Raw genomic sequence first — 12031 nt, forward strand, 5'->3', positions numbered from 1 at the left:
TTCTGCCTTTAGCATACAACTTTTTAAGTCATGGCCCCATTTTAGGAGCCTCCATAACCAATGGCAGTGGAATCAATGGAATTTTGTATTATTCCTCTATTAACAATGGTATTAGTGTGGTGAACACCAGAACTGCAGTGCAGATTTTGATCTGACATTAGGATTTAGCTTTTCTTTAGAAACCTTCAGGAACAGTTAATGATAAATCTTTTTCTCTTTCAGTTTAAGCTGCAAGCGATGCATCATCATGGGCAATGGAGGAATAGTGGCCAACAAATCCCTTGGATCAAGAATTGATGAATATGATGTTGTAATAAGGTGAGTTTTTATTTCATCTGCATCGTAGTTCTTTGTATTTCTTGTACATTTGTAATGTGGTCAGATCTATCTGAAACTTGGCTGAGTTATATGTTTATATTTTAGATATTGGATGGACAACTGGGAATGAGAAGCAGACTATGACATTAATGTAAAATTAACAAGATTCAAGCGAGGCAAGAATGGGAACTGTACCAATGGAATAGCACGACTGCAGGACACTGATTAATTTAGTGGAAAGAAGGAGTTAAAGATAGAGGCAAGGTATCAGGTCAGCAGCAGCAGAGATGTTGAGATGGTTGAGGGCCAGAGGAGAGGGTTTCCTGTTTTGTCCTTCTACCGGCTTCTGGGCTGGATCCGACTTGTGGTTTCCTGGGCTTCACTCTGTTTCCTGCTGAATTTCTGCACCAAACTCTGCTTGGTCTTGTGGATCAAACCACTCCTGTTGGGGCCCTGGATCAATCTTCACTGGCTACTGGTTCATACTAGGCTCTTCTGATGGATCCTGGAAAATTGTACACCCTTGGCAGTTCCTGGAATATCCTCCATCACTCCAGTGCAGTAGCCTTGTAAAGCCCAGAAGCTAATAGAGCAGTGGAATTCAGTCCAGGAAACAACTTTACATGTAATGAGAGTTATCTTTCGTTGGATGCCTGGATGTCCAGTAGCAGAAGAGTCTCAGGTGGACGAGTGGAAGAGCAGACTCCCAGCAGAGGAATCCAGAAGATCAAGTGGTAGTGGAGTCCTGATGGTGGAGACAGCATCAGGTGACAGTCAAAGCAGTTGGGGTTGGGTAATATAGCCTGGAGCAGGTAGCTTTAACTTGTGGATTAAGTTAAGTTATACTAATTATTAAGAGATGGGGTCCTCAAGCAGTAGGTGACTGTGAAGAAAGGGGAAGGGATGGCCGTGGATGGCCATGGATGAAGTTGGCGAGCAGAGCAGCTCAGCAGGGAGTTACCAGCCCAGGGGCCATCATGCAAGAAGTCTAAATGACATCAGTGTACAAGTTGCATAACTTTATTCTGAGCACTGAATAATTTGGGATACAGTGCTAATTAAGCACCAAGTATTATAATACTATATTTTCCTTCTGGGCACGATTCCACTAAATTGAGTTTTAAAAATAATTTCCAAGTAATTCATTAAAACACGAAAAGCAAATATTGGAGAAGGAAAACCCTGCTCTTCCCCCCCGCCCCCATACCCCTGAAGTGAGAGGAAAAAATACCAGCTTTGCCCCTACTCATAATTGCTAAAAACCTAATTTAAACATCATTTGCAAGTAGTTCAGGTATGGCTGCTTTTGAGTATATTTTCACAGACCGTAATGGCTCAGAATGGCCTGGACTCACAGAAGATAATGACATTTTGTCCATGCCTTGTTTACTCATGATTCCTTTTTAATCAGCACCAGTGATTCAGAAATGAGAATTAGTCACAATATAATTTTATATTTTTTGTTGTGGATAAACGAGCAAGATTTTCCTTTGATCTTTCTCATTTGCTCATGTGTGAAGCACTAGCTTTTACATCTGTTACTACTTCTTTGCACTCACCCTTGTTTGGTATTGGACACACACACACACACACACACACACACTGCTTGCTGCATATTCAAACTCTTTTAACCTCTTCACTTTGATAACTAGAACCTGACCATGCATTTTCTTTTTAATTTGTGTGTTATTAAAACAAGTTCTCTTTCTTTTCTGTCCTTCACTGTCCTTGTTTCCTGTGCTTCTGAGTTTTTGTTGCTGCTTTTGTCTGTCTGGAACCTTTTTGAAATGAAATGCTTCTTAATTCGTTCTAGAAGAAGTACTAGTACAATACAACAGTGCTGGGATAGTCCATCAAGGCTGGTGTCCATTAGGTTGTTATTCAAAATCTACCAAGAGCAGGGAGTTAAAATAGATTCAGGCACATTACTTTCACAAGCTTATTCTGTTTCTCAAGACTCTCAACCCATATAAAACAGAATGTATTATTGCTCCATAAAACCATTCCTTCCTGTTATCTGACCCCACTATACCTGTAGCCTAATGTCACAGTGTTGTAAAATGTCCAATCCAATCATATATAATGTTAGAACCTTACAGAAAACTAGTGCTCAAAGCAGTATGGTAATTATGAAATAATGGAAACTGCCTATGTAAACTTGTCACACTGTAATTATTTCTTGCCAGTACTTTAGAATCTCAGTTTTACATCCCCTAGTTGCTCAACCTGTACTGCAGAGAAACCGCTTTGCCGCAACCAACTCTGCTGGCTAAATTTACGTAAATGTTGCTGTTTAATTATAAATATTAAATCAAGGTATCATAAAACATAAGAACATAATGTATGACTTTAGAATTGGGACTGAATAACTTTTGTGCACCCTGGTCCATTATCCACCCGCTTCATCTGAAGACTAGACTTGGTCTTGACTCTCCACGTGCAACACCACAAGAGATCGACTAGTAATACACAATATTTAAAATGTATTCAAGGCTATACCATACTCTCTGGTTTAGATGACTACAAACCACTTGAATTTCAGAGGGCTACATGCATTATGTTTTGTGGGTGAGGAGTAGGAGACAGAGAATCAAGGGTTCAATTGTAATTAGGCTTTGCTGTAACTACTCACGACATCAGATTAATGGATAAATGTGTAAATGGGATAGTTTCTGTTTTAAAACCCTACATGCATGTCTGTACAATGTGCACATAGCTATGTGGTGCCCTGATTGCTCTATATTACACCTCAGACACGCTGCTGCATGAATGATATTTGAAAGTCTCTTTTAATCGCTGCCTTCATTGTTCACATATGTGAGTAATACATTCGTGCTTAGTTCACTATGAAAAGAAACCAAAAGCTGGGGGATTCTCTGGTCTGCGTGATTCAAATCAAAATATCTACCATGGATCAAATCCTTAGAATTGCAAAGGGAAAGTTTCATGTGTACTTATGGACATGTTTACAGTTTCATACAAAATTCAAAATTGACTTAGTCCACATTTTCGTATTTTTTCTTTCTCTCAGTTCCCCCCGCTCCTTACTCCAGATGGACAAAGGTGCTTAACTGTGAGTGCACTGCCTGTGGAGTGAAAGAAATGTACCAGTTCAGACCAGACAGGGCACCATACTTACCCCTACTAGCTTTAAGCAAAGCTAAAGACCAAAAACATGGTTTTGCCTAAATCTTATCTGTAGGTGTTGGCCTGAAGCACAGTTTTTTTTAAAAGAAAGAAATGAACTCTTGGCCACTTTGAGATAGGAGCCCAGAAACTGAGATGAGAGTTTTTGAAATGCATTATTTCAGTGTCATTGCTGAAAAGTAAGCCACCTTTCTTGGAAGGATGCATTCATTCTTCCTGTTAATATTAAAAATTGCTGCAAAGTACATTCATACCCTCATCATATTTCAATATATTCAGCATCGCTGTTCTACCTTGGGTGAAGAATTGTGCTCATGGCTACAAAATGGTGCCATTGCTACTGACATGACATGGCATGGGATGCACTAACTTTGAATTAGTCTTATTTATGCCATGCTTACACTTTTTGGATTTAGTGAATAATGTCTAGGAATTACATCTCAACCAAGTTTTTGAAACAGTTGCCGGGGGTTGGCAAAGGTCACACATGTTAACTGGATGAAACCCCTGCCCCCAAAGACTATATTCAACACCATTTCCAAATCTTGCCATTGTCTTTAATTTCCAGCCAATAGCTGTAGCTAGCACAAAAGTAATCACGAAAACATTTTGCAGTTGTGATTGGCATGCTGGTCTCTGTTCCTGAAAGGCTCTACACTATGCACAATCTTGTAAATAGTAAGAGTGGTTAAAGGTTGCTTAATACTGAATTAGTAATAGTTGAGGTACGGGAGAAGACTGGTATTCCACAGCATACTAATTAACTGACTAGTTCTAAGTTGCAATAAAAAGGCTATAATTGTATATAGTCATAACGCAAAACACAATGATATCTTTCCACTTTCAGATCCATAACACCTTGTCTATCACTCCTTTAATCCTCTGGGTATTAGTATTCCACTAAAGCCTTTGTTTGCAATAAAAAAATGTTTTCTGTATACAGCTTTATCTTTTACCTTTGCAAAAGGTCTTGTACAGTGAACAAGCTGCAAATTCTGAGACTTATCCCTTGTACTGAATAAACAACTTAATCAGAGAGCTACTTTGTACGAAGTAAACTCAGTCTGACTAATACTTCTTATACAGAATAAAATCTTCACTCAGAGAGATATTCCTCACACTGAATAAATTACTCACTCAGAAAGATGCTTCTTATAGTGAATAAAGTCGTTCTGAGTGATACGCATAGAGATGCTCGAAGTAATAAACAAATCACTCACTCAACTCCTTACTCAGATAAATATTCCTTGTACTGAATATTGCTGTAGGATTGTGTTTGCTCGTGTTCCTTTTGTATTGTGAGCATAAGAACTGTTTTTAAAGACCTCTTTCTCTGCCCCTATGTGAAATATTTTATAAGCTGAATAAACTACTCATCTCATTAGTGAACCCATAATTGTTTTCTTTTGTTCAGCTTTTAAGGTTTGATCCAACTTCACAACAAACATTTGTATGTTTCTCCTGCCATTATTTCCTATATGTACAGAAGCAACAACGGAGTCAGGGAGTGAAATTGTTTGGCAATATAAGGGGGAAGCAAAGCTTTGGTCCTGAGAAAAGCATCTACGGAGCCTTGGTGCTTTATTGCAACTTCCAAACTGGGGAGTCCGGGTCCAACTTGTCTGAATTCTTAAGCCCACATTTCCCTCCTATGAAGTGCTGAAACAAAGTGCTTATTGATTTTGTATTCCAGTCATATGGAATGAAATCTGCACAGTGTATCCTTTAAAGTTATGTCCGTTTGAGGTGTTTAGATCTCAAGTCATTCTTGTCATCAGTCTGTTTGGGAGAATGCTGTTAGGCTCAAGTGATCCAGACAGTAGAGAATGAGTCTTTGATGGATCAGAGGATCAAAATTTACCATGAATCTTTGTCTTGCAGGAAATGACACACTTAAATGCTAGAAAAGAAGTTGAGTGCCTATGACAGTTAGTACAATTTGGAACTGAAAATGTAAGCTTTTAAAGAATTTTTTTGAGTCAGCTACATATCTGACCTGCAGAAACCCATCCCCATGTTTGAGTCTCCAATCCAAGTTATTGAGAATCTACGCAGCTAAAGTGCTGTTTGCCTGCCGTGGAATAGGCAAGAGAGACATCCCACTTACCTAAGCCCAGAGAGGTTTGGTGCAGGTCAGCAGAGCGAAAACTTAGGCATGCACAAGTGTGCACAGGGATACTGTGGGAGTTTAACCAGTTAAAACCGCATTGCCTACCAGCAGAGAGTACTGGTAAGTTTCCCGCTGCTTGTCTATCCAGGACTACCTTTCCTGTTAGGGTATTGACTTGCAGGCTTTTCTGGAGCTGAGTTAAAAGAAAATCTAGCTCCCAGTGACAGGTCTACTCCAGGTTTTATTAGTGAGCCAGGCTGGTTGATTGGACATAAAGAACACAATTTTAATATGCCGGCAGGAAGAGTCCAGGGTGGAGGGTGATTTGTGTGTGCCAAACCCGGAAGGGAAGTAGGCGGGTTGCGATCGATCGCAAACTTAATGAGGCCAATTAAAGCCTCTTCTGGGTTTTGTGCCTGGCAGCCAGCCTGATTGACAGGCTGGCTGCCGACAGGAGCTGCACATCCAGGGGTGGGGGGAGTGGAAGAAAGAGAGAAAGAGACCTCTTCGGCCATTGGGAGAGAGATTAGAGGGGTAGGGAAGACAAAGATAGGAGGGGAGGGTGGGAGACATCGGACATCGGAGAGGGGGTGCAGGTGACATCAGACATTGGAGAACGGCGGGGGGTGCAGGTGACATTTGTAAGGTTTTTTATTTATTTTTTTACAATGTGAAATGTAATTTAATTTAATTTATTTAGTTTATTTTACACTGATCTGACCATTCCCGCCTGGTTTTACCAGGCTTGAATGGAAGCCATGAGAAAGCCGCCCAGGTGAGGTCAAATTCTTTTTAACTGTGCAAAAGGCAAAAAATAAACTACCTTAAGTACTTCAAGAGATACATTTGACGCTTTAAATATTGTCCCACCGGCTTCAATTGCCGTCGGGCCTTCCAGGATCAGGTCGTGCACATTCATCAGCGGGTTGGAGCCAGGAATCCTGCCCCCTCCAAAAAAAAATCATGATTTTCTTTGCCTGCCCCCCCCCCCCCCCCACCGCCCTCAACACACCTGGACTTTCATTTTAAAATTGAGCCCAAAGTGCCCTGGAGACCTGCCGAGCTCAGGTATTGGATTATCAATTCTGCCATAGAGGATTAACTCAGTTCCAATTCCAGCCATTAGGTATGTCATTTGAGAGCCACCTTGATACCAAATGGATCTTGTTTGTCTTTCTCCCAAGAAGGATAGTCACTAATAGGTCATTAAATATCACACAAACCCTCACTATACAATGGACATATGCCTTCACGGTGGAGGGACTTACACAAGTCAACGTGGCAGCCACGATGATGTTCAGGAAGTCCAAATTCAATGCCCTATAGCAGGTTTACCCATCACCAACTGATTAATCCAGATCCACATGTGAATAGATTTGGTCTGCTATCAGGCTGACTCTTCATCCAAGGTACTTAGTGACAGGACGATGTAGATCAGAACACTTCCTTTTTGTAGTCATTTTTCTTTTTTTGCCACAAATTGATCTCGTAGCTTGATCCTGGTACTTACAAATGATCCTGAGGGGGAAGCGTTTCCATTGGATGCCTTGGCATTCTGAACCATGAAAGAGAGTTGTTTAGAAATGTCACAAGTTTAAACTGCATTGGCACTACTCTGTTATTCAAAAAAAGACAAGAAAGACTTTGCTGCTTTTCAGCTAGTGCCAGAAGGTTCATGCCCAGGCTGAAGTTGGCATCTACCAAAATAGATAATCCATTTGAAAAATGAGCACAGGCACAGACACCATTGGCCAAATGGCCTCCTTTTGCGTGTAAGTTCCATAAAGGTTGTGATTCTGTGACCCTCAGATACTGATATGAATCAGCAATTGAGGCAATTTAAGGAATAAATTCCTGATTGTAGCCACATAATAAGAAGTGAGGTTTGTAGTGAGCCAAGGCAAGTGGCCAAATGGCATGTTTCCCCACCTAGCTTCAGAAACATGTCAATATGGTGAATTCAATCCAGAGGCAAGCCACCGCATTGGTTATGAAAATATACTTTTCTGACTTGGGGATAAGTTTATATAATCTTATCCTATTCCTGGTTTCTTTACATTCTAGCATTTTGCTTTTACGCTACTCGAGTTGTAGAATATTCTTTCTGCTTTTATTTCCCCTTTTTATAAGTTCCACAGTTTTTGCTACCTTTTGCTACCTTGTATCATTTGCTATCCAAATGAGTGGCCTTAAAACCCCATAGATATTGCATAGATTTATCTTTAGAGAATGATTGGAGTTTTAATTTAAACCTGTCATACAAGTAGTCGTTAGTTTACTAGGTTCATGTTTTTAAAAGACTGATCAGTCCTAAGTGACACAGGTTTGAAGATCTTGCTGGTGAATGGGAGAAATTCTGTGATTAATTTTTATCTTTGTGATTTTTTTAATTCTGTGTTTGCAAATATTGAGCAGATGTGTGTGTGAATGGATGTATAAAATAATATACGCATAAATTTCCTTTCCTACTTAGCATTTCTCTCCATCTCCTCTTCCTCCAAAAGCATATTGAGCTGTCTCACGAATAAATTTATATTCTTCACTTCAGTAACCTTCCCTGGTAACTTATTCTTTATATCTATTTCCTTTTGTGTAAAACAGTTTTCTTTATTCCAAATTTCCTAATTTTAAAATTATTTCCCCCAGTTTATGTACCCCTTCCTCCATGTTAAACAAATTTGCCCGAATCAACTTTATCAATACTCTTTATAATTTTGTAAACTTCTGCTGAATCATCTTGTCGTTACCTCTTTTCCAAAGAGAACATGTCCCAGTTCCTTATCCTTTTACTGATAGTTTAGATTTCTGAGAGCAGGCATTATTTTGGTTGCCTTTCCAATGCACATTTCAAGGGTCACAATGTCCTCTGCAGTAATAAAAGAAGTACTTTTGATTTCTATTCTATCCAGTACCATGTTTGCCTTTTGTGCCCTGGGCTTGAGATTTCCACATTTTGCTCCAATGACCCCCAAAATTCTTTCCTGATCAGTTCGGTGAACAGGTGTCCATTTGGCATGTACTAACCATTCTGGTTCCTTGCTCCATTTGCCATTTACTGGCCTCTTTTCCCAATAAATACAAACCTTTTAAATCTGGTTATCTTATTTCTTATAATTTCTCTGCCTCTGATTTTATTATCTTTCTGGAAACTTTTGATATACTCATCTAAACCATAGAGGGAGAGTAACGAAATGTGACAAATCTTGAAAAGGGCTTTTTAATGTTTTTTTTAAAGCAGAAAAAAGTTGAGAGATGGAGGGGCTTATAGAATTCCAGGAGTAGAGTTGAGGGAGCTGAAGGCTATGGCACCAATGATAAGGCGAAGTGAGGGGGAATGCACAGAAGGCATGAGTCAGGACCAAAGGGCATGGCAGGGGTAATACTGCAAGAAGATGCAGAGATAAAAGTAGGGCAAGGTCTTGGATGGATTTGAGGATGAGGACAAAGATTTTAATTCAGTGTGTTGGTGAACAGGGAGCCAGTGGAGATGCATAATTGAGGTTTAAGTCAGTCATGAATTACAATGCACAGTTATTGAAGTTTGCATTTCCAGATATCTCAATTATTACCCAGATAAAAAAGAGATTGAGATGGGGACAAGGGAGAAAAGGGCACAGAGGATGAAAAATGGGAGCCTCACCATATCCACTGACTGTCATGATCAGGGCTATGATGAAGAGGGCAGTAACTTTGGTTGGGGGAGGGGGCAGAGTGAACATTCCACTCACACTGGTCCTGCCCCAGTAAAGCTTTGGGTGCACAGATTGAGCAAATAATTAAAGGAAACTTTTTCATTATTGCTGAATTCCTGTTAATTTCTCCTGCAGACTGAATGAAGCCCCTGTGAAAGGTTTTGAAAAAGATGTTGGCGCAAAGACAACCCTCCGAATCACATATCCAGAAGGTGCCATACAGAAACCAGCGCGGTATGAGAAGGACTCACTATTTGTGTTTGCTGGATTCAAACCTCAAGATTTCAAATGGTTGAAATACATTGTTTACAAAGAAAAAGTGGTAAGAATCCTCATTCTCGGATGGTAGTGGCACATTGTCTGGAACAATAAAGACATAGCAGATTAGATCTATGTGTTTAGTCATACACACCTATTAAATGTCCAGTGTAGTAACACTTCAAGTTCAATTCTTCCTTTGGGATGTAATGTTAAATATGATTGATTGAATAACATGTACATTAGGAAGTAGTTTTTTATTATTCCCTGGTGACTTGATGTGACTAAGCTGCATTCCTGAATGACCACAGTAAGGAAATAGTCTTCAGCGAGCGTCACAGCGAGCAGGAGTCTTCATTGAGGGTGACAACAGCAGCCAATTTTCATTAGTGAGTTGCATCAACAAGCGTTAGTCTCCAGTCAGAAAACACAGCAGGCAATGATCATCTGTGAGTGATGACAGTGGGCGGTTGTTTACAGCAAATTGGTCTGATTAACCCAGTACTAACTGTCTGTAGCAGACCTAACTGTCCCATTAATGACTATGCATTCATTTTACAGTAGCATTTGGTGAATTTTGAAATTGCTTCAGATCTCATGCCAATCTTGAATATGTTGGTAATAAATTAGGAGATAGTAAACATTTGCTTCTCTACATTGGGCTTGAAGTGTATTATACTTTAGTAAATTGATCAACACATGCTGCCACTCATGGGTTAACTGATGTTTTATGGGATAGCAGATGTGAGGAGAAAAAATTAGATATAATGATTCTACTTTCTACAGTGAGAAGCATCAATGTAACACATCAGTACTCATTAGATGTCCCATTTATATAATGAAATATGCTGAAATTTCTCAACAGTACTCATTTATCCTTTTTCTGCAATAATGGTGTGAGAACTGTTTGCCTCACATTGGTACCCATCAACAACTGTATTTATAGATCGACAGTGTGAGAAGTCTCAACACGATCCTTAAAATTTACCAGTTTTATTCCAATCATAGTCATTTTTGCAAGTGGTCCTCATTACTATGGTTTTTAAGTTCACCAGTGAGGTCTAATGCTATTGCTGTGCCATGCTGTTGTATTTTTAATGATCTTTTCAGTATATGAAGTGGGCTGGACTGTACGGCACTGAATTTCCTCTGCTGTTGCACTGAGAAACCAGTGTAATCTCAGCAGACGGGTGCAAAATAGGACAGGAGTTAATTTTGCTGCCCCTTTTTGCATTCGCCAAAATTCCGCTGCATAATAGGCACACCCAGATATGATGACATGCAAATGAGTAATTACGTCATATGATGTGTTTCCTGTCATTTACATCACGGAAAACAACAAGTTGAAAATTTATTTTTTGCTCTTCCCCGAGGACCACCAACGTACTTAGACTTGGGAACGCACTGTTGTGAGTTCCCTGGCCTATACACTTATTGCTCAATTTTGTGATTAGACATTAGCCCCATGGTCAAAACAAAAAAGAGACTTGCATTTATGTAGCGCCTTTCATGACCTCAGGACATCCCAAAGCGCTTTACAGCCAATGAAGTACTTTTGAAGTGTAGTTACTGTTGTAACCTAGGAAATGTGGCAGCCAATTTGTGCACAGCAAGGTCCTATAAACTGCAATGTGATAATGACCGGATAATCTGTAAATATTGGCCAGGGGCTAGAAATACCCACATGCACAAAACCTGGACAACATCCAGGCTTGGCTGATAAGTAGCAAGTAACATTCGCGCCACACAGATGCCAGGCAATGACCATCTTCAACAAAAGCGGACCTAACCACCTCCCCTTGACATTCACTGGCATTACAATTGCTGAGTCCCCCATCATCAACATCCTGGGAGTCACCATTGAGCAGAAACTCACTGGACCAGCCACATAAATGCTGTTGCTACTAGAGGAGGTCAGAGGTATTCTGATGTGAGTGGCTCACCTCCTAACTCCCCAAAGTATCTCCACTACCTACAAGGCACTAGTCAAGAGTGTGATGGAATACTCTCTACTTGCCTGCATGGTTGCAGCTGCAACAACTCACAAGAAGCTCAACGCCATCCAGGACAGAGCAGCCCACTTGATCAACATCTCATCCGCTATCTGAGACCAGCGGCAGAGTTCAGGGTGACGTCACCAGTCAGAAAGTGACGCGGCACAGGGGAGGCAGCTGATTGGTGAGTAGGTTCAGGTGAGTATTTCTACCATTTTACTGTAAGTAAAGTAATAAGAAAGGGAAGATCTGCAGGTTTTATAGCAGATAGTGTTTTTTTTTTAGTGAACCGAGGTCCCTAGTATAGTTAACATTTTCTAATTTCAACGTAATTTAAAAGGGGTAACTAAGCTAAGGCAAGTCATGGCAGCAGACCTCGCACCCGTGATATGCTCCTCCTGCAAGATGTGGGAAGTCATGGACACTACCAGTGTCCCTGCCGACCATGTGTGCGGGAAGTGTGTCCACCTGCAGCTACTGACCGATCGTATCTCGGAGCTGGAGCTGCGGGT

The 12031-nt window shown here is 40.4% G+C and overlaps 1 protein-coding gene across 2 annotated transcripts in view; it reads left to right on the top strand.

The window, feature by feature from the left end:
- LOC137325204 (CMP-N-acetylneuraminate-beta-1,4-galactoside alpha-2,3-sialyltransferase-like) overlaps nucleotides 1-12031 on the top strand; it is a 401305-nt gene that overhangs the window by 220050 nt on the left and 169224 nt on the right. For both annotated transcript variants that reach the window (XM_067990038.1, XM_067990039.1), the window contains 2 exons: nucleotides 223-318; nucleotides 9403-9589. In XM_067990038.1, coding sequence (XP_067846139.1) covers nucleotides 223-318; nucleotides 9403-9589 — 283 coding nt within the window. The remainder of the gene's footprint in view (nucleotides 1-222; nucleotides 319-9402; nucleotides 9590-12031) is intronic.

Source organism: Heptranchias perlo, chromosome 9 (assembly GCF_035084215.1).
Source record: "Heptranchias perlo isolate sHepPer1 chromosome 9, sHepPer1.hap1, whole genome shotgun sequence".
In the NCBI taxonomy this organism is placed as follows: Eukaryota; Metazoa; Chordata; class Chondrichthyes; order Hexanchiformes; family Hexanchidae; genus Heptranchias; species Heptranchias perlo.